The sequence below is a fragment of the Sminthopsis crassicaudata genome, chromosome 1, assembly GCF_048593235.1.
Source record: "Sminthopsis crassicaudata isolate SCR6 chromosome 1, ASM4859323v1, whole genome shotgun sequence".
Classification (NCBI taxonomy): Eukaryota; Metazoa; Chordata; class Mammalia; order Dasyuromorphia; family Dasyuridae; genus Sminthopsis; species Sminthopsis crassicaudata.
In genome coordinates this window covers 695,028,752-695,052,624 of record NC_133617.1, presented here as the reverse complement: position 1 = coordinate 695,052,624, position 23,873 = coordinate 695,028,752, and the positions used below count along the sequence as shown (strand labels likewise).

Here is a 23,873-nt window from a genome sequence, read left to right as displayed (position 1 = left end):
AAAAAATTCTTGGGCTTTGTTCAAATCATTTCTTAAGCACAACAGCATGACATTATGTTTACACACCAATAATTTGTTCAGCTAATCTCTAATTATCAGACACCCTTAAATTTCCAATTCCTTGCCACCTTAAAAATCTGTTAGAAATATTTTGTTTATTTAGGTACTTTTCCTCTTTCATTGATGTCTTTGTGCTATATATTTAATACCAATGAACCAAATCATGTATTCATTTTAATAACTTTAGGGGCATAATTTCATAATTAGGAGCAAATTTCCAGAATAGCTAGATCAATTTATTCCACTAATTTATATCCACTAATCATTCATTATTATATCCATTTTCCTATAGCATCTCTTGAGATTTATCATTTTCCTTTTTTGTCAACTTTGACAATCTGATGAGTATAAGGTAGAATCTCAGAGTTGTTTTAATTCATACATTTCTATCATTAGTGATTTAGAGTTTTTTCATGAGGCGATTGATTTCTTGGATATCTTCTGAAAAGTGCCTATTCATATCTTTTAACCATTTCTCAAATGGGGAATGGATTTTCCTCTTATAAATTTGAATATGTTTTCTGGATATGTCAGACTTAAGACCTTTATCAAAGAAACTTGCTGTAAGGATTTTTTTTCTCAGTTACTTGTTCCCTTTCTAATTTTAGCTGCATTTTTTAAAATGCAGAACTTTTAAAATTCTGTGTAATCACAACTGTCCATTTTATCTCCTGTGAACCTCTCTATTTCTTTATTTTGTCATAAATTGTTCCCTTAGCTATACGAGAGTTTGAAATTTGACTTGAAAAGCAGTTTCTTCTATATTCTTCTAATTAGTTTATGATAGTACCCTTTACATATACATTTCAAACTTCTCCTGGCATATATTTTCAGTTGTTTATACCTAGTTTTTGTCAAACTACTTTCCAGTTTGTCCAGCAGGGTTTGTTTTTTTTTTTTTTCTACTAAGTTAGAAAGATCACTGACTTTGGAGGCAAAGAATGTGGGTCCAACATTGTCTCTGTCACTTATTATCTTTGCAACTTAGGGCAAACCAATTCTACTTCTACTAATAACTTACTCATATACCAATGTCATTACAATAGTCATATGAGGATGTTAGTCTAAACATTATTATCCCCATTTTACAAATAAGCAAACTGAGGCTTACAGAGTTTAGATGACTTATCAAATGTTAAAAAATTATTACATAGAAGAGCTAGGACTCATGCTGAGATTCTTTGGCCCCAGCTTAGCAATTCTTTCTACTAGATTAATAGATATTATGAAACTTCAAAAGTGTGTTTACAATATGGCAGTTGTGATGTCAAAGATGGCATCAATTAATCAACACAAATTAAGTATTTACTGTGGGCCAGATACTTTTCCATGTGTGAGGGATACAAAGGCAAAAATAGTCTCTTTCCATGAGGAATTTACATCATTTTGGAGAGAGAAAATGTACATAAATAAATGGAGACAGAATAAATTCAGAAACACACAAGCATTTTGGGGAGGAAAAGCAGTGGCAGTTGGGTTCTCCTATTACTGAAAACAGAAAAGTTACATGGGAAATAAAATAAAAAGACATATTGGTTAGGCCTGTGTTATTTTCATCCATTCATTCATCCCAGCAAGCCTTAGGGACTGACAGCATGCAAAATACTGCCACAAGTTTTATAAGGTATTCAAAGAAAATATGAAATAAGACTACAACCTAATTGAGAAGACAAGCCAAACTTATAAATACTTTCCAAAACAAATCTTTTCAAAACTGGGGATTATTTATTTATTTTTAATGAGGCTGGGGTATTCATAATGCTTTATCCAAATTTTGGGAAATCATAGATAACCAGTAAGAGCCTTACTTAAGATAATTAGGTAACTTTTGAATAAAAACCCTATGACCAAGTTGGACAGAGCTTAAAATAAATTCATCTACAGCTAACAGAGGAGGTTGTGGAGTGGTGGTGAGGTTCCCAGCCTTGTAGCCAGAAAGTCCTGAATTTAAATCTTGACTCTAACATAATCTGGGTATGAGACCCTCTGTAAGTCACAGTTTCCTGGTACTCAAGGCCCCAGCTTTTTAAACTGTGGTTTGCAATCCTATATGGAGTCTCATAACTGAATGAGGGAGTTGCAAAATTATGATTTATTATCAGTAAATGTTTGATTTGTATACTTATTTTATATATCTATATACCCAGGGTCACATAAGAATTTCTCGGTAGAAAAGGGGTTGCAAATAGAGAAAGATTAAAAAAGCCCTGCTCTAGGCAACTCTCTTATTAGATATAATTCTGTACCTGAGAATGTGTGGACCTGAATTAGTAGGAGATCCCCCATCTGGGAGTTCCTACTAAGAATGGAACAACAGAGCCAATCCCTGTTCTTTTAGCTAATCTATCATTAAGTCTTGTCATTTCTTTTTTCATGGCAGTAAGAATTACAGATCTTTAGAGCTGGAAAGGATATGAGAGGTCCCTTATCCATCCCCCACATTATAAATGATACTAAATATAAAAGAAGAATATCAAGCTGGGTTGAATCAGGTCCCTGGAAAGGGAGGGCCAGCTTCATAGACTGCAAACTGGGGGAGACAAGAGAAAAAGGAATCATGGGAGGGAAGGAATGTCAGCAGTGGGGAATTCTCCCTTTTCTCTATGGAAAGCTGGGCCCCAAATTCTTGCTAGTCTATCACTGCCTCTGGCTGCTGCCATCTTATTCCTAGCTATACTCCCTGCAAACATATTTCAAAAACTTGTTGCCATGGCAAATTGGTTTTCAGGAAGGTTGCTACTATAATAGGTCCTCTCCCAGTCCCTAAAACTGGATGCTGTGCTCAGTAAAGCCAATTAGTGGCTTAGTGTAGTGACATTTTTCTCCCAATTCTGGCTCTGATTCTTCAGAATGTCACCCATGCTTCAGCTTCTGTGACACTCTGGTACAGTGCTCCACCTTGGGATGCCATCTCCCATTGATGGATTCCTCTCAGGACTTCTACTTTGAGGAAAAACCCAGATCCGTTATTCTTCATTCTTCTCCTAATTATCCATGCTTCTTCTTTCTAGACTTTGCCACTAGGCAACCATGTGGGGACTTTTATTCCTGCCTGCCTCCTCTTCAGTCCATTTGTCCTTGTGTTGTTTTCCCACATTAGAATATAAGTTCTCTGAGGGCAGGGTCTGCCTTTCTTTTTGCTTATATTTGTATCCCCAGCACTTAGTACGGTGCCGGACAAATGGTAAGCACTTAATAAAAGCTTGTTGACCTTAGATTCTAAATCTATAACAGTATCTTTTTGGTTTCAAGGAAACTGGGAAACTCATGTCCCCAAAGCAGACATCCTAGACCATTTTAGCATGGGAATTCCTTTCTCAGCAAATCACTCACTTCTCTATTACAGAGAAATGGGAAAAATCTGGTTTTACATTGTGCATGCTGCAGCAAGAAAATAATTTCAGAGAACTTCTCAGTGTTTGCTTTTTAAATTTCTGTTTACAAACTTAATAAATATGAGCATTTCAATAAAAGTAACAATAATATAAGTTAACACTCAAGGTTTGTCTTTTACAATTATTATATCAATTATATATACCAAAGAAGAGGAAAAAAAGGCTGCATATGAAACTTTGAGGATTAATATATATATATGTATATATGTACATATATATATAAACTTCTGTTGTCTAGATTTTATTTTTAATAAAATACATATTAAATTTGATGTGGTAATAAAACTGTCCTGCTTCTCTGAGTCCCCTTGATAACTCACATTTATAATTGCTAACACTTGTATAACATTTGTATAACTTGCACTTTATAAATATTATCTCATTTGATGCTCACCACAACCTGGGAGATAGATACTATCATGATCTCTATTTTATAGATAAGGAAACTGAGGCAGACAAAAATTAAGTGATTTGACATCTCAATAGTCTTGTGGTATTATGTGCTGGAACCAACTCTTATGAGAATTGATTATTAAATTTTTGGTGTGAATATTTACACCTCAGAAATTCAGCAAATGTTACAAATTCAGGTTTGACATCACTTTATAGTGATAGAGAAAACATTAATAATGAAGATTAAACTTCCTGTAACATTTTTTGGGGGAAGTGAGCCAGTTGTTAAATTTTTTCCAGCATACATTTGCCTGGATCAGGTCACACATGTACTTAAATAGCTGAGGAAAGATTTGAACTCAAGTCTTCCTGAATCCAATCCAATCTACCTAGCTGCGCTCTTGAACTTCCTTTTGCTTCTTGTGTCTATTTAAAAAATTCATTGATTCCCTTTTCTTTTTGCATCACTTTGCTATGCAACAGTTCCCTTCCCCTTTAATCAATGGAACTTATTTGGAAATGGTTTTTCTTTTCTTGTGTAATATTATTGCACCCCTCCTAGATACACTTTCATGTATCAGTGAACACTTTGCACTAAGGCCATTAGTCATACCCACTTCTTCGCAAACACCAGAAATCTCCCCAAACGTCCTGCAAAAGTACACTATGATACCTTATATTGGAAAAGCACAAGACCCACCTACAGTCAGATCTAGTTGTAACATCACTCTATTTCTCCTGGCCAAAGTTGCTTTATTTGAAAAAATGGGAATGATGGTACTTGTGATGCTTTAGTGATGAAAGATCATTTTAAATCTTAGAAAATCATGGAAATTTGAGTTGTTTTTATTATTATCACCATCATCTCCATCGTTATCACTATCACCACCAGTAATACCATCATCATTGTCATTAATGAAATCACTAAAACCTCCCTCCCCTTCCCAATTATACAGGAAGCTTTTTTATGAAAACAATGTTCCCTACATATATGCTCCTTCCTTTTTCCAAGCTCAGTAATCTTTCAATTTCTTGACAAACTGAATTTCTAATGAAATTCCATTTGTAGCTCTTCTCAGCACCATCCTATTTTCTATTCTAATTACATATTACTTAGTTACCATTATAGTTACAGGGTAGGTACTTGGAAAAGCATTTAGGTCTGGGAGAAAGTCAAACTACTTCAGCTCAATATACATTTATTTATTAATTGTCTATTGTTTTCACACAGTGAATTCAATGCTAAACACTTTTCCAAATTGGGTTTACAAGACTAAATTTTTCATCCTTTTATCCTTTAGTCAACCTGCTGATTTTTTGCTCAAGCCACCTCAAACTATTCCATTTCCCCAGACATATCTCTAGTGTATTTAGGGTTAACTCTGTAATAGAAAGAGTGATTGTTCTTTTCTCCTAAAGGTCTGACAACTTAAAAGACAGCAATGACAGCAATATTCCACATTAAATTTATTCTAATGGTCTATCTATTTCAGATCTTTTGCAGGTTTTGCTTCCTCCAAATCTCAGAGCCAAAAATGTCTTTGAAGAGGGCATTGACTCGATGTGCTTCAGTCCCCTGACTCTAGCAGTAAAATTGTCAAATAAATTAACAGAGATCATTGCCATATTTTACTGTTCATGGAGTTGAACATTTCCCATCGACTGCAAATAATGAGGGAGACAGGGGTCAGCTTAACACCCGACCCATGCACCATGCTGCTTAAAAAACCCACAAAAGAAAATGTCCTATTTGATACTAAGTCTAAAAGATTAATCATTTCTTTCTTTTTCTTTTTTTTTATTCCTGAGAGGCAGGGGGCATCATGGAAAGAACACAGGTCTCCAAATCAGAAGCCCAAGACTCAAACTCTAAGTATATCCTTTGCTTGGTAGTGTGATCTTCAGTGAGTCATTCAAACTATCTGAAAAAGGTGAACCTCAGTTTCCTTATCTGCAAACTAAGGCTAATGTCTTTCTCTATTTCACTCATCAGGATGTTGTAAGGAGTATGTCTTATAAATTGTAAAGTTCTATATGTAGTTAAAACATTCTTTCTTTAAAAACTAGAAGTTTACAATTTGGAGCCAGTTAAGGAAAATGAAGGAAAAAGACCACATTGACTTCAGAACTTGAAGTTCTTGAGATGGAGGATGGAAGATGGAGATCAGAAATCAGGCTAAGGAAAGATTTTGCAGCAGGGCATTGGCATGAAGGGGAGAGAGGCACATCACACTTCTTCTTTGTCCTGGTCTGCTTTCCCAGTGTCTTCTTGTCCTAAGCAACTTGCTACATGTGCACAGTGACTATCCCATGCCCTATCCTCAAGCTCTACCCTACAGAGCCAAGCTACTATCATCTTTCTGCCTCTCAGAGATTGAGAGAAATCAGGGTTAGAATCTCTGGGTGGGCAATTTTGTTCCTTCCTCATCTATCTATTGAGATAACTATTCACTGCCACCTACCATTCCAGATGAATTTTCCCTTAATTGCATCTCTGGTAGCATGGGATTTTTTCCTTTAGTGCTAGGACAAATAAAAGATAATAATTTTTATTTCTCTCTTAGAACTCTAATGACCTCATAGTTGTTTCTTTTTTAGAGATAGACTAATGAAGATGAGAGAGATATAGTTTAAAAAACAGTTATTTCAGAAAGATCTGTATATCTTAGGGGACTGCAAGCTCCATGTAAGTCATCTGATGTGGCAACAAGGAAGGGTCATGTAATCATGAGCTGTATAAAGAGAGACAATAAAAAAGTCATAGTCCTGGTGTTCTCTGCCTTCATCAAACAATTTGTGGGATCATGTTGCAGTTCTTTGTTGGTTTTAGAAGGCTACTGATAAAGTTTCCCTCTAAAACCATATGAAATCAAGCCTCTGAACAGAGTCTGACAGAATGAAACCATTTTCCAGCTCAAGATAGACTGGAAAAACTTCAAGAAAGGTCAGTCTCACTGAGATGAAAAAAGTGTTCAGCCCTGCTCAGATAGACTTTGGGAAAGCCAGTGAGAGAGTCTTAATCACAGGAAATCAGCACCCTCAGTGCTGGCTCAAGATAGGAGCAAATCAGTGGGGCAACTTCCAGTCCCAACTCAGAAGGCAGATTCTTGGAAACCAGACTATTTCCTGAAAAGAGAAGGCAAAACTATCCCCTGCAAATACAAGGGGCCCCTGTATTCAAAACCAAGGCTCAGAGCTATATGGGAAGCTTGGGACAGCACCCTACTTACTCCAGGAGCAGAGTTCAATCATAAAAGGGAAAAAAAGAGGAAATACTAAAACAAAGGAAAAACAATGAGTAAGAAACAGAAAAAAACCTTGAGCATAGAAAGCTACTATGGTGATAGGGCAGACCAAAACACAAACTCAAATGAGAACAGAATGTCCACAGAAGAAATCTCAAAAAGTGATATGGTTGGTCTCCAACACAAAGAGGCTTCTTGGAAGTGCTCATAAAAGACTTAAAAAGGCAAATAAGAGAGGTAGAAGAAAAAAACAAGAAAGGAATTGAGAGTTATGTATGAGAGAGTCAACAGCCTGGAAAAATTTGTTTGAATAAAATAACTCTTTAAAAAGTAAACTTAACCAAATAGAAAAAGAGATACAAAAGCTAACTGAAGAAAATTACACATTAAAAACCAGAACAGGGCAAATGGTAGTTAATAACTCTGTGAGACAGCAAGAATTAGTCAAACAAACTAAAAAGAATGAAAAAATGGAAGAAAATGTGAAATACCTCATTGGAAAAACAGCTGACTGGAAAATAGATGCAGAAGAGAAAATTTAAAAATTATTTGCCTACCTGAAGGCCATGATCAAAAAAAGAGCCTGGTATAAAATATTTGGGAATCCATCTACCAAAGAAAAGTCAGGAATTATATGAGAAAAATTACAAAACACTTGCCACAAAAATAAAATCAGATTTAAATAATTGGAAAGACATTCAGTGCTCTTGGATAGGCCGAGCGAATATAATAAAGATGACAATACTCCCCAAACTAATCTATTTATTTAGTGCTATACCAATCAGACTCCCAAGAAACTATTTTAATGACCTAGAAAAAATAACAACAAAATTCATATGGAAGAATAAAAGGTCAAGAATTGCAAGGGAACTAATGAAAAAAAACTCAGAGGAAGGTGGTCTAAGTGTACCTGATCTAAAGCTATATTATATAGCAGCAGTCACCAAAACCATTTGGTATTGGCTAAGAAATAGACCGGTAGATCAGTGGAACAGATTAGATACAAAGGACAAAAAAGGGTACATCTATAGCAATCTAATCTTTGACAAACCCAAAGATTCCAACATTAGGGATAAAAATTCATTATTTGGAAAAAACTGTTGGGAAAACTGGAAATTAGTATGGCAGAAATTAGATATGGATCCACACTTAACACCATATACCAAGATAAGATCAAAATGGGTCCATGATTTAGGCATAAAGAGGGAGATAATAAATAGATTAGAGGAACAGAGAATAGTCTACCTCTCAGACCTGTGGAGGAGGAAGGAATTTATGACTAGAGAACTAGAGATCATTATTGATCACAAAATAGAAGATTTTGATTACATCAAACTAAAAAGTTTCTGTACAAATAATACTAATGCAAACAAGATTAGAAGGGAAGTAACAAATTGGGAAAATATTTTTAAAAACAAAGGTTCTGACAAAGGTCTCATTTCCAAAATATATAGAGAACTGACCCTAATTTATAAGAAACCAAACCATTCTCCAATTGATAAATGGTCAAAGGATATGAACAGACAATTCTCAGATGATGAAATTGAAACTATATCCACTCACATGAAAGAGTGTTCCAAATCACTATTGATCAGAGAAATGCAAATTAAGACCACTCTGAGATACCACTACACACCTGTCAGATTGGCTAAGATGACAGGAACAAATAATGACAAATGTTGGAGGGGATGTGGGGAAATTGGGACACTAATACATTGTTGGTGGAGTTGTGAAAGAATCCAGCCATTCTGGAGAGCAATCTGGAATTATGCCCAAAAAGTTATCAAACTGTGCATACCCTTTGACCCAGCATTGCTGTTATTTGGGCTTATATCCCAAAGAAATACTAAAGAGCGGAAAGAGACATATATGTGCCAAAATGTTTGTGGCAGCTCTTTTTGTTGTAGCTAGAAACTGGAGGATGAATGGATGTCCATCAGTTGGAGAATGGTTGGGTAAATTGTGGTATATGAAGGTTATGGAATATTATTGCTCTGTAAGAAATGACCAGCAGGAGGAATATAGAGAGGCCTGGAGAGACTTAAATCAACTGATGCTGAGTGAAATGAGCAGAACCAGAAGATCACTGTATACTTCAACAACAATACTGTATGAGGATGTATTCTGATGGAAGTGGAAATCTTCAACATAAAGAAGATCCAACTCACTTCCAGTTGATCAATGATGGACAGAGGTAGCTGCACCCAGAGAAGAAACACTGGGAGGGGAATGTAAATTGTTAGCACTAATATCTGTCTGCCCAGGTTGCATGTACCTTCGGATTCTAATGTTTATTGTGCAACAAGAAAATGATATTCACACACATGTATTGTACCTAGACTATATTGTAACACATGTAAAATGTATGGGATTGCCTGTCGTCGGGGGGAGGGAATAGAGGGAGGGGGGGTAATTTGGAAAAATGAATACAAGGGATAATATTATAAAATATATATATATATATATATATAATAAAAAAAAAAAAAAAAAAAGAGCCTGGATAGCATTCTACAAGAGATCATTAAGAAAAATTTTCCCAATATTCTAGAAACAGAGAGGGAAATACTCATGGAAAGATCCACTGATCACCTTTGGAAAGAGATCCCATAAGGAAAACCCCAAGTAACATTGTTGCAAAACTCCAGAAGGTTAATGAAAATCTGGAGATGTCTACCAGAGACTAATCAAAATGGTGAAAGGCCTTTAGATCAGACCATTTTGCTAGAAAGACTTGGTGGGGGTGGGAGCTGGGGATGAGATAAAAGATATAGCTGTCCAAAAATAGAATCAGTTGTCTTTTCTTAACTATGTTTAAGAGGGATGGATCAAATGAAATGGCCACTCATGATCCCTTCCAATTCTGAAATTCTATGATTCTATGATGTCTAACCCAATAGAAGACTGTAAACAAATGAGGGCAGGAACTGTTTTGATTCTAAATTTGTATACTTAGCATAGTGCCTAGAATTTAGTAAATAAATTGAAAAATTGAATGACCAACTCTGCTTCCAGTGAAGACTCCCAGTGAAGGGATTGCTTTCCACAAGCTCACACATCTGATTTTAACTGAATATTGCAAAATAAGAGAAAAATAACTAATAGGTGACAGCATATTCCCAGTGCCTGAGGCCAGTGACCTGGGGCCAAGGACAGCCGAATGTTTATTTCTTGGTTGTAGACAGAGACATGACTATGAATATGGTACCTGAGTCCTGGCAAGGTTGACTGCTTAAAGCAAGAGCTTTTGAACTGTTAGAAGAAGCGTGAAATTAAAATGAACAGATACAAATTCAAAGTGATCCAAACAACTCAAATAGGAAACTGGGTGAGACCAATTATTTTATTTTATTAAAGAAAGAACAGATAGGATCTTATTATCTGGCCTCATGCAATGGTCTCAAGCATGATGACAAACAATATCAGAGTTCTTATTGCCTTTTTTTTCACATTCCATTGTAAGCCAGAATGTCCAAGGAAGGAGGGGAGAATAAAAGAAAAAGAAAGAAGGAAGCTCTGATATAGTATCTACCATGTGCCAGGCACATTTGAGCCTCACAATGATCTGGGGAGCTTGATTGAATGATAGAGCAAATGAAAGATTTGCCACCAATCCACTTCAATTCAATTCCACTCAAAAGTTATTTGTCTACACACATTCTCTGAGGAATCAAATCATTTTATCTTTAAACAAAGCACTGGATTGTCTTTTCTAGCAGTCACTTTCTTTTATAAAAATTCCAAATTCTCTTCAAAGAACCACTATTCCAATTCTGTTTTAAAACTGCCACATTTTTCTTCTTACTTTTTTTTTTTTGGGGGGGGGCGGTGAGAGGTGTGTAGAAACATAGAAAGAGTTGTGGATTGAGAGTCAGATGATCTGGGTTCAAGGTCTACTTCCAACCCTCACTACCTATGTGACTTGGGGGAAGTCACTAAAACATGAATTGTAGAGTTGAATCAGATTTTAGTTACAATGCCTTATTTTAAAAGTGAGGAAAATGAGGGCAGCAAAGAGTTGGAATGCTCAAGATCATACAGATAGTTAGTGACAGATAATTGACTAGAGAACCTAGGTTTCTTGATTTTTTAGCCTGATGTTTTCCCCCACTCCATCGTACTGCCTCTTTGAGTCTCAATTTCCTCATTCATAAAATGAGGATAAAAAATTCCATAGCATTGTGGAAAAATTCTTAAGTTTTAGAACCATTAACATTTTCAAGAAATTTTTAGTAGCTATGTTTCAATATAATTGGAATCCTTTATAATTCTATGTATTTTATTTTATGCTTTAAATTATTCTAAAGAATGGATCCATAGACTTCATTAGACTGCCAAAATAGGTTATTACTTAAAAAAAAAAAAAAAGATTAAGAATTCCTAGCATAGCCAAGAAGACTTGGGCTTCTGTTTCTGATACTTTACTATGTTACTTTGTTTACTAGCACTCCCACTGATGTTATTCTAAGGCTAGTTACTGAGATGTAGGCAAGTTCCCATTTGATGGAAAAACCACTTACATCAGTATAATCATAACTGACCCATTTCACAAGATTGTCACGAAGATCAGATGAGACAATGGATCTAAATTCCTACACTGCCATAAAGCCTCATATGAACTGTAAGTTATGATTATCACTCTCATTCAGAAATCCTGCTTTGAATAGCCTTAGAAAAGAATGGGGATGACCACAGATCCTCAAAGGCCATGCTAATAAGATCCTGAGTTATGTCAGCAGATTTCAAGCTCGGATTGATCCTTCTAAGCTGGAAAGCTTTCAAATAGGGACTCAGGTAATAGACTGTATGTTTGTCATTCTAGGATTCGCTTAACTAAGCATAGAGTGACTACTCATTAGAAGATTGGCTTTTGAGTAATTCTTTGTTTTTTGGTCACAGCAACTTATAAAAATGATGTACTCAGGCAAGACAACTTATAAAGAAAGCTACTATGAAAAGGTTGCAATATGTATTGGCAGAGAGAGTGATGTGGCAAGGATGACAGACTGAAAGAGCCGTCACTCTCAGCATTATTATTTTGAGATCAGTGTCCAAGCTCTAGGATTCCTTTTACAGACTTGAAGGCAAACTGGGAAATTTTCCCAAAATTCTACCTCATCGGCAAAGTAATTATCTCCATTTGCTTTAGACTTCTCTCTTCCTAGGATATGTCATGAATATCCAAAAACTTTCTGGCACGACTCCCAACTGGAATAATTTCTCTCAATTGTGAGGGGTTGTTGCCCACTCTGACTGCAGGTCTTAAAGAGGGGATGGGACAGATGCCATTGGCTTGGTGGAAGCTACTTCTCCAGCTTTGACTGCTGCATTAGGCAATCTTCATACCTCCTTGCTCACAAAATAAATTGCATTTTCTCTTGTAAAAAAGCACAGCTAATTATGACAGCTGCAATGCTCATGCATCGTGCCTTGGCTCCATGTCAGCAGGACCCATGTTCACAGAAAAATGAATTAATTTTAACTAATTGCTTTAGCTAAACAACTCGCTTCCATTTAATACAATATTTGTAACTGAGTTTGGCTCTGCCAGTACCAACGCTCCTAAGAGAGAGCACCCCTCCTAAGTCACACTCACCAGGCTCATGCTGAGCAAGCTTAATGATTACTTCAGAAAACTTCAGTGAACATTCTGGCGTCCAAGAGAGGTCACTGGATGCACTCCGAGTATTCTCTTGCAATATTTTCTAAACAGAATCAGATTTGCAAAGCACTGATCAGCCCTCATTTCTGAAACACTAGCATAATCTGACATCGGAAAATGAATTGTTCCCAGAAAACAGTGAATGCAATCATATTTCAATCTAGTCCTAGTCACATTTCTTTCTATTGTTTTGTTGTAAATCCAGGAGGGGAGGCGGAGTTGTTACTACTCTAGAGAGGCCTTGCATTTTAAATATGAGCCAACTGTCTTTATTGCCTCCCTCATTCCTATTCTAAGACACGCTCCCCTTCTTCCCTCTTCACGCAAGTCAGCATCATCAGGGAGTCACAGCCGGTGTGCCCTGGGTCACTCCATTTGAAAGAAGGCAAAAGAAAATTGGAGACACCCTTTCTTTAGGAACAATCAGCCACAATTAAAAAGTCCTACGCTGGCAAAATGGTCAGAAATGAGGCAGCACAGAGTAGGAAAATAAGCAATCCACCATGAGAGAAAGTACTGCATGCTAATTCTGCACCAGGTGCTTCTTGGTAAATGCAGACCCAGGCTGGGAGTCCTTTAGAGGCCAATCAGAAAGTTGCACTTTGATAGAAACAAACCCCAAGCAAATATGGATCTGCATAAAGCTTTGCATCCAAGTCCACGATTCTCCAAGTAAATTCCTCAAGATAGTCTGTGGAAAGTCTTGTGAAGTTTTCATGCTTAAAACATTGCAGAGTCCATTTTCTCTCATATACTTATGAGGAATAAAAATCAAATGTGTCTGCTGGATTGTAAGCTCCCTGGGGTCTTTGTGCATTTATATATGTGTGTGAGTATTTTACTTAGCATAGTGCCAAACACATAGTAAGTATTTAAGAAATATCCATTCATGTGACACAACTTGTTTGTATGCCATGCATTCACACTGTATTTGGCACAAAATAGGTGCTTAATAGATGAAATAACATGTAATGAGCTTTGCAAACTCTAGGTAGGCTGTAGTTGTTCAGTTGTGTCTGACTTCTTCTCCTTATCCCATTTGGAGTTTTCTTGGCAAAACTACTGGAGTAGTTTTCCATTTTCTTTTCCAGCTCATTTTATGGAAACAAACTTTTATGACTTGTCCAGGTTCATCCAGCTAATAAATGCCTCAGGTCAGACTTGAACTCAGGAATGAGTCTTTCTGATTCCATTTGGAAATGTACTGCACTACAATGTATCTCCTAGCTGCCCTTTGCCAACATTAAAGCACTATATACTAGCTACTGTTGTTACTGCTAGTTGTGGGACCCTCAACAAATCATTTCATTTCCATCTGTCCCAGTTTATTCACCGATAAAATGGGAATAATAATGGCAAATGAGATAATATTTTAAAAAATATTTAATGCAATGTCTAGTATATAGTAGACACTTAATAAATGTGTATTCCTTACTATTATTATTACTACTATCTGTGTAGGTAGTGGTGATAGTAGTAATAGGAGATGTAGTAAATGCTTATTGATTGATCTCATAGGTGGTCCCTTGAAAGCAGAGCCAGCCTTTCCCACTTATTTTGCTAATGTTTTTTCTTCTTGTCTTACTGTTGAATGGTAAGTCATAGACTTGCAAATTCATAGAATCTGAGTTGAGAGATCATTTAGGGTAGGTTTTTTTTTTTTTTAACTGAGATCTGTAAATTATTTTAAAAATATTTAGTTAACTTTATTTCACTAAGATTGGTTTTGAATGCATTTTTAAAAAATATATTTAAAAACTCAATTCAGAGAATGAGTCCACAGACTTTACCAACCTGTTGTCAAAAGGATCCATGATATAAACAAAGTGAAGACCTCCTGATCTAGTTCCATCCCTTATTCCAAATATGAATCCCTTCTATAACATTTCCAGTATCTGGGCAACCAATTTATGTCGGGAAAGTCACTATATTATAACACAACTCATTCCAAATTTGACAAATTCCATTATTAGGAAGTTTGTCTGTAAGTCCTTTGCCCTAATAAAGTAGTTTATGGACTGGAAATGTCTGCAAATGACTGATGTAAGCTAGTCTTTACCACTGTCCTAAGAAGTAGGTTAATTACATTCTGAACTCAGAGGTAAAAACTTCTGAACTCAGGTTTAGGACTGTGTCATTCTTCCACTGTTCACAAATGTTAAAAAATGGCAGCATTCAGAGGAAATCTGGGGGACTCCTCATGGGTGCCAGTTCAATCCACCAAGGAAAAGAGCAGCCAGAACTCAACACCATGCAGAAGAATCAAGCACACCTTATGCACTTGCTCAGCGTAGAGACTGGCTCAACTCTTTGCACCCAGTTCATTTTCCCAAACTTCTTTGCAAGCCACACTTATTGGGACTTCTCTCTATTTGTTCATAATGCTTGGAATTCAGTTGCCTTTCATTTTGATCTCTTTCAATCATATCTATCCTTTAAGACCAAGTCAAACCCTACCTCCCTTTCCCCAAAGCTTCCCATGCACCTTGCAGATCTTTCCTTTCTCTGACCTCCTAGAGCAACTTAGCAAGTTTAGTATTTGATTATATGCTGTCTTGTTTCTCCATTTAATATATTTATGACTTATTTCCCCAAATATCTTGTAAATTCTTGTGGACAAAGACTTCCTCTTATCTTTGTTCTGGATGCCCTCACAGCACCAAACACCCCCCTGGGCATACCAGGTAGTGAATACATATTTTTGAATCTAGCACGATCTGATTTAGGTGCATCCTGATACACTGATGCAACTTTTAAGTCAGGGGATTCATTGCCAAAAGGTTCTCCAAGATTTCAAGTCTCCTCTGGTTCCTTTGCAGCAAAACCACTTTTCTTTCTGTTCGCCCACCAGTTGGATGTTTCCTTCCTCCCAGGCTAGTACCTTTCTTATCAGTGCTTGGTGCACCAATCCCGGTCACGATTCTGCTTTCCATCTCGTGACTCTCCACAGCATGTCATACTAGAAGTCATTATGGGACATAACCTAATTCATCAAGTCATAAATACTTAAACACAGTATTTTCTTCCTGGCCTTCCCCCAGCTTGATCAAAGCTGGTGACTCCTCCTCTTCATGCATCCCACTGAGAACAATTTGGCTGGAAGCTGCTGACATATGTTACACTCTGCATACTAATCTCCCAGGTATTTGTACATTTCCTGATTCCATCCCTTACTGTGCAGAGTGATGATGCTGCCCTTTGTCACATCTCCACGTGGCTTCTTTCCTTCTCCCTCTAAAAGATGAAGTTGTGGTCACGTCGATACCTCCTGCTGAAATCTTATACTGAGGCAATAAAGGCAAAAACCATTATGGGAACAAATCAGAGACAATGTCATAAAGTTAGCAAGGGAGAAAAGAGAGAATTTGTGGAAAGATATGCCAGAACAGCTGAGACAGCAACAACCAGTCAGAACTCTATCCAAGAGGGGCAAAAAGAGGGATTTTTCCCAAAGGCATCCATGAGTGTTTCCCAAATGCAGCCACTGGATAGAGACCATTTTCTGCCGGCTAACACAGGCAGGTTTCAATATTTGCAAAAAGCCTGTATTACAAATGATCCATTCAGCTTGACCTATCACCATCAGCCAGCCCTTCATATCATTTCATCTTCCCTGTGCCCACAGGGAGATGTTCTTTAACGATGCTGGTATTCTTTCTGCAGGCAACATGGGAATGACAGGAAGCCAAAGCAGAAAGGACCTTTGAGATCCACTTTAAGTCTATTCCTTTCACTTTCCCAATGAAGAAAGTGAGGTTCACACAGGGATACTGACTTGAATTAAGTTTGCTGGCTCCTAGTTTACTTTACCACTCTGCCTGAACAGAGAACAGAAGGATTAGGACTGATGATTTAGTGAGACAGCATGAGAGTGAACAGGAGCATTGACCTCGGGAAGTCAGTATGATACAGTGGAAAGTGTGCTGGATTTAGAAGACGTAGTCCAGGGATCACGTTCTCACTCTTCCAGTGGGTAATCTTAGAATCCATTTCTCTGGACCTCAGTTTCCTCCTCTGAAAAATGAGACTAGATAATGAATAGGTTTGCAAAACATTTCAGATATATGATCTCATGTGATCCTCATAGCCATCTCAGGAAGTAGTTGCTATTATATATATATATATATATATAATTCACATTGATAGATGAGGAAATTGAGGCACACAGATTTAGGATAATCTGCCCACTTAGTGTCTGAGGTAGAATTTGAATTCAGGTCTTGCTGGTTTCAGGTCCAGTACTCTACCTACTGCATTTCCTAGCTGCCCCTGAGCTCCTTTGCAATTCTAAATGGCCCCTAAGGTCCCTTACAATTCTAAAACTAAATGACCTAGTTTTCTTTCCAGCTTTATTAATCATTAGATGTGTAACTGGCTGAGTCACCAATCTCTCTGGGTCTTAGTTTTATTACTTGTAAAATGAGATTAAACATGCCCAGATTCTACCATCTTACAAGGATAGTGTGCGGAAAGTGTTTTGTAAAACATAAAATACCATGTGACCATGAGCTATTATTTTTCTTCTAGACATATTTTTGGTAAGGGGTACATAAATCAAATGCTTGCCAGTTAAATCCAATTTTGAATATGCTAGCAGAATTCAATATTTATAGGCATATTTAGGAGAATCCTTTGGTAAAGCAAGAAATCCTTATATGATACAAATAAATCACCCCTAATGTGTTTTGTGAGGCTCAATTTTTCAGTGTTTTTTTCCAAGTGGGTCACACCTGTAAACAACACACACAAAAGAAGAGAGAACACACACAGTATCTAGAAGTCTGAGCAGCTATAATTGCTTCCTTTTTTCTTTTGTCAAGGTTTGCATGGGAAAGAGGAAATTATCGGCATTATCTGACATGTCCACATCAGGTATCTGATAGATGAACTCACAACACTAAACACTTAAAGTCAGCATTGATGTCTGCAGTTAGTTGTCAAAATGTAATCTGGCTTCAAGGTCATTAGTAGGGACTGCCTGCAGGACCACGTGATAAAGATGGGGTGCCTCTAGGGAAAAGAATACTCTGCTTCCTAGAATAACATGGAACCTAATTAAAAATGGCCTGAAAGTAATGAAGAGGTAGAAATTGCAAAGAAAAGTTTTGAATTTGGTTGAGCAGTGGAAAGGCTCTTTATTGAGGGTGAGAAAACAATTTAGGAAAAGCTGCTTCTATTTTTCCCAGGAAGATTTGAAATGCATTGTCATCAAGTTCATTCAGCTGAACATTCTGCCCTTTATCCTTTTCTTAATTGTAAAACTTTTAATGATATCTTTAGTTTTTACTAAAAGCATCAAATTCAAAACATCAAATTTTACATCAAATTCAAAATATTCTCGTCTCCCTCTTCTACTCAATAAGCTTTATTTTGTAGCAAAAATTTAAAAAAAGCTCAGTAAAATCAGTCATATCTGACAGCATATACAACATTCCACACTCACAATTCCCCCACATCTCCAAGGAAAGGAGTTTCTTTGAATCTTACCCCCTCAAAAAAACTGGAAACAATCCAGTTTAAGCCAACAAACACTTATCAAGAAAACATGTTGAATGGAGGAATTCAACTGAGAAAGGTTACTGAACATCAAAGACTAACCATCCCAGGCGTATTTTAACAAGCTCCTATCCAAAATTCTACAAGCATCTAGAGAACAGTAAAATTCATTCAATAAACAGTATTAAGAGTCTCATGTTCAAAGCACTATGTTCCACAGTGCTCCCTAAAGGAGACAAAAATAAATATGACACCAGTCCTGCCCTCATGATTATAATGATGACCTTGAGTCATCAAGAAAAGGTTACATTATACTCCATATGCTCTGTTTCCTAAGATAGGAAACACATAGCACATGTTAGAAATATTTCCTTCAAAAGTATCGAAAATGAAAAAAAGGTTTCAGCATTTAAGTCATTGCACTTGGACAGCCAGAGAAATCCTAATTTGGCAACAAACCGAATATGGAAGGTGGAAGAGTGAGAAAAGAATCAGGATTAATGAAGTTCTCAACTTTAGCGGTGTTGAGGATGGTGGAATCCTCAGTAGACATGGGGAAGCTGAGAGGAGGGTTGGATTTTGGGATGCGATGATCAGTTCTCTTTTTGAACATGTTGATGTTGAGATGTCCATCTAGGAAACATCCACCAGACATCTGGGAAAAAAGACTTATACATTCCATAGAGAAATCAGGACAAAATATGGAGATTTTGGGAGTCAACAATTTCAAGATGAAAGTGAATCTAAGGGATTAGGTGAGATCACCAAGGGAGAGAGATTAGATAAAGGAAAAACCCATTACTCCTTCTAACTATCCTTTTGTGCCAAGGTCATCATTATCTTTCTAGTCAACCCTACTCCCAACCTAGTTTCATAACCTCAGAGTCAACCTGGAGTCTTCATTTTCTCTTATGCCCTCTTAGAGCAGTCACTGAGACTTGTCCAATCTATTTTCAAGACTTCTCTTTCATTCTTTCCCTTTTCTCTATTCCCCCCACCAAACAACCTCATTCAAGACTTCTTCACTTTTTACCTGACTACTGCTCTTGGTGGTGTAGAGTCAAGAAAATGAGTTCAAATCCTACTCAGATACTTAAATATATCACTTACCTCTCACCTGCCTTAATTTTCTAAGCTGCAAAATTGTGATAATAAAAGTACCTACCTGCCAAGGTGGTTGTAGGGATCGATTGAGCTATATCTGTAAAGTACTTAGTATAGTTTCTGACACCTAGTAGGTGCTTAATAACTGTCTGCTCCCTTCTCTTCCCTCACAATTTTTTTTTCTGAATAAAACCTTTCTCCATCCTTCAACAAGATGTCAAAATGGTGATCCACTAAGGCACTAAGATCTGACCATGGCAAACACCCATTCATGAAACCTCAACTTCTTATTTTCTCTAGAATAAAATACAAATTCCTTTCTTTGACATTTAAAGCCCTTCACAATTCAGCTACAACCTTTCTTTTCAGACTGATTTCATATCATTCCCCCTCCTGTACTTTATGCACCAGCTGAACTAGCCTACTTGTGGTTTTTTGTATAGGATATCCTATTGCCTGCTGCTATGCCTGTGCCAAGAATCCTCACCTTCACCTCCTTCCTCTTCTACAAATCTCTAGGTCTTTTTAGGGCTCAGTTTAGGTGCCTCCTCCTACCTACAAACCCTAGACATCACTGCTCTTTGATTCTTCTGAAATTAGTTTGTATTTATTTTGCTTATTGTTTATGTTTAATATGTACATGTTGTTTTTCAGTAGGAAGCAAGTTTTTTGAAAACAGGGACTGTTTTGTTTTATTTTGGGTTCTGGAATACCAACATCTAGTGTCCAATTTATGGCAGCATGAAAACATTTAGTGAATTGAACTAAGTTTAAAGTTTGAGACTTGGAAGGCATAGAGGCTAAGGATGGATAGCTTCTGGTAGCAAATAAAATCCATCTGAGTACAGATCACTCCAAGGAAGAGCTATGGGCTGCCAGAAGAATAGAATGTTTGAAGGTACTGAATACTTAGAGGAGCAGGAGATGAAGGTGTGTGTATATGTGTGTGTGTGTGTGTGTGTGTGTGTGTGTGTGTGTGTGTATAGGTATATATAGATGAAGGTGTATATATATATATATATATATATATATATATATATATATATATATATATATATATATAGAGAGAGAGAGAGAGAGAGAGAGAGAGAGAGAGAGAGAGATTTTTCTTTTAAATATACCTGCCTGTTAAGCTAATAAATAACAATGACTGTTTATTTGGGGTGGACTGGTAGCTAGCTCATGCAAAGTCAAGGATTCTATCTTGTAAGAGTGATCAATAATCAAAAATCCAGACACTGGGCTAAGTGCTGGCAATACAAAGAAAGGCAAAAAACTGCCTTCAAGAAACTCATACTCTAAAGGGGAAGAGAACATCTAAATAACTCTATATGGTATAAATGGAAGATAATATTATAGGGAAGGAACTATAATAGGAAATAGGAAAGAAGGCAGAAATGAGAAAAACCTCTTGCAGAAGATGGAATTTCACCTGAGTTGTGAAAAAAAAAAAAAAAAAAAAAAAAAAAAAAACCAGGCAAGTAAAGAGATGAAGAGAAGGCAAAAGATCATTCCAGGCTTAGGGGATACTCAAAATGGAGGAACAGACACAGGAGATAGTATATGGTCCTATGAGAGGAAAGCAACTGGATGAGGGTTGCTGGATCACTAGAATGGAGATAGGAGAATAAAGAAGAGTGGAAAGGTAGGAAAAGACGAAGGTATAAATTACTTTGGATGTTAATTGAGGAACTTTATTTTTGATCCTAAAGGTAATAGAGAATGTCTGGAGCCCTTCCCTATAAATGGTCATCTAGTCATTGCCTGAAAACTTCCATTGAGGAGGAACCCACTGCAACCTGAAACTTCCTATTCCATTTTGAATAACTTCAATTGTGAAATGTGTCAATATATTGTCCATATATTGACACATATGGAGCCTAAATCAGCAACCTCCACCCCACTGGTCCTAGATTGGCCTTCTGGGGCAAAGCAGAACAAGTTTATCCTTCTTTTCTAGTACTTTAAGTACTTAAAGAAATCAATCACATCTCACTTCCTTAATATCTCTTTTCTAGACAAAACAATACCAGTTTGTTTTTAATTGATCCCGATACAGAACAAATATGAGACTCTTTACATTCTGGTTTCACTCCATGGGATATGAATCATTTTATTGCTCTCTTTCATTATAGCATTCAGAAATGAACACAGAATTCCAGATGAGGTCTGACCAGGGCAGAGCAGGACAACTGCCTCCTTTTTCCTGAATGCTATGCTTCTCTTTGTCTCTCTCTGTCTGTCTGTCTGTCTCTCTATCTGTATCTGTCTCTGTCTCTCTCTTCCTTCCCCAAATAGAGAGACAGACAGACATCTGCACATGTCCTTCTGTTGGGTACCACACAGCTTAAAGAACTTCAATTCTAGCCCATTGTACAAGATTCAAAGAAACAATCAAAAACAAATGAAATGTTTTGATCAGACTCTTTCTCAAGACCTTATTTGGCAAAGTAGAATTAACACCCTGTACAGAATACCATCATTAGCAAAAGAAAATGGCAGAAAATCCCCTTTAAAGGTGACAGCCTACAATAGATACTGCATCAATATTGGTTCATTTCTTTTCTCTCCTTCAAACTAGGCAGTCATGTCAAAATGCCAACAGTGAAAAATCATTATGGTTCTGGTTTCTTGTTTTCCTAAAAGAACAATTTTTTTTTTTTAAAATCAGCACCCTCTTTGTAAAGTCAGTGTCCACAAACAAGTAAGACTCCAGATCCTTTGTGCCCTGACCCAACAAAGTAACCGTGGATGACTGAGGATATTTTCAGGAAATGGTTAAAAAAAAATATAAAATCATGAATGGCACACTATAGAATGCCCGCTACCACTGGTCTCACCAAGACTAGATATGATCTGTCATTCAAGGAATCAAGCTTATTATGCCACTTGAAATCAAGGCAGGCCTTGAAAGGGGTCCTTTACTTTGCTTAATTTGATCAAATGTGATTATGAGGTAGGGACAATGTGGATTGAAAGCAATTTTTTTGAAAGTGAGTTCATGTTCTTTACTCTATTCCTCCTGAGTGAAGCCCCTTGTTGGAATTGCTTGGGGGAAGAAAAAGGAACCATGCTTTTAGGTGAATAGGAAAGAATGTATTTCATTTTGGGCTGTACTTCTAAACAAATCCATTTAAATGCAAAGCACTAAGTTCTTTGCTTCAATGGTTCTGACCTAATAAGACCACTAGTCAGACAGAAATCAAAGCACATGGCTTCATTAAAACAACAAACTCCAGGGGACCACAGTGACACAAGCAGAGGAGCTAATTAAACACGTACCTGACACTCCGAGAGCCTTCTCCTTCAGACCTGCAAGTAAACAGAACAGAGAGACACTTAGAATGCTGTTGACACTTTCTCTTGAAAAACGTACACATTATGATGATCAACAGTGAATGACTGAGCTCTTCTGATCAATACAATGATCTAAGACAATTCTCAAGGAACTGCGATTAAAAAAAAGGTTATCTACCTCTAGAGAAAGAACCAATGGAATCTGAATGCAGATGAGATCATATTGCTTTTTTTTACTTTATTTTTCTTGGTTTTATTGTCTGTTTTTTCACAACATGACTAATATGGAAATATGTTTTGCATGACTGCACATGTATAACCTTTATCAGATTGCTTGCCTTCTCAATGAGGGGAGAGGGAAGGGAAAATGGAAGGACATTTGGAACTCAAAATAGTTTTTAAAAAAAGATAAAATGTTTTGGTTTTTGTTAAATATGGAGTTGGGGAGAAAATTAAAATAGAGTAGGGGAAAAAAAGAGAAATGCAGATATCCATCTACTCTATTAAAAACTGAAACATTTCCAAGCCAGCAGGAAAGGGGAGGGAAGGGGAAGGAAGAGGAGGGAATGACAGAATGGAGGGTAGCTTCATTTATTACCTATTTGGTATTTCTCAAGCATTTCTGAACTACAAGTTCAATTTTCAAATACCAAAAAATCAATTATACCACTTTAAAAAGGAGACAACTGCAAAAGTCAAGAAATAGGATTGTATCACCCACTTGAACTTTCTCAAAGGCTGGGGAAAACATACAGAATCAAAGATGAAGACTTCACTTTCTGCAAACCAAACTGTGCTCGCTAGACTGACCGCAGCAGAGGCAAGAGGATTAGTTTAATGGTGGTTAGCCTTCCGCTCAATTGACTGGATTAAAAGGCCATGTGCAAACAGGTTCAGGAATCTAATCCTTGGGTTTTTAAAATGTTTCATTACCAAAAATAAAAACATATTTAAGCCAGAGTTGGATAATTAAAAGAGTTCTTTATGGATCAAAATTATGCTCCAGGAAACTCCCCTGAAGGAACTTTACATGTTTATAATATAAAAGAAAAGACATATTAGTTATCTTCAAGTACTGGAATGGCCACAAGGTGGGGGGGACTTGGGATTAATCTTGTTCTGTTTGACACCAAAAGGTAGAGCCTTGGAGCAAGTGGTCAGAGGTACAGAGAGGCACATTTCTATTTGATAAAGGAAAAGCCATCTAATAATTAAAGCTACTTG

At 36.8% G+C, this 23,873-nt stretch overlaps 1 protein-coding gene across 3 annotated transcripts in view; it reads right to left on the bottom strand.

The window, feature by feature from the left end:
* Window positions 1-23,873, bottom strand: part of IQSEC1 (IQ motif and Sec7 domain ArfGEF 1) — a 740,816-nt gene that overhangs the window by 503,205 nt on the left and 213,738 nt on the right. For all 3 annotated transcript variants that reach the window (XM_074283678.1, XM_074283680.1, XM_074283685.1), the window contains exon 2: window positions 22,635-22,664. In XM_074283678.1, coding sequence (XP_074139779.1) covers window positions 22,635-22,664 — 30 coding nt within the window. The remainder of the gene's footprint in view (window positions 1-22,634; window positions 22,665-23,873) is intronic.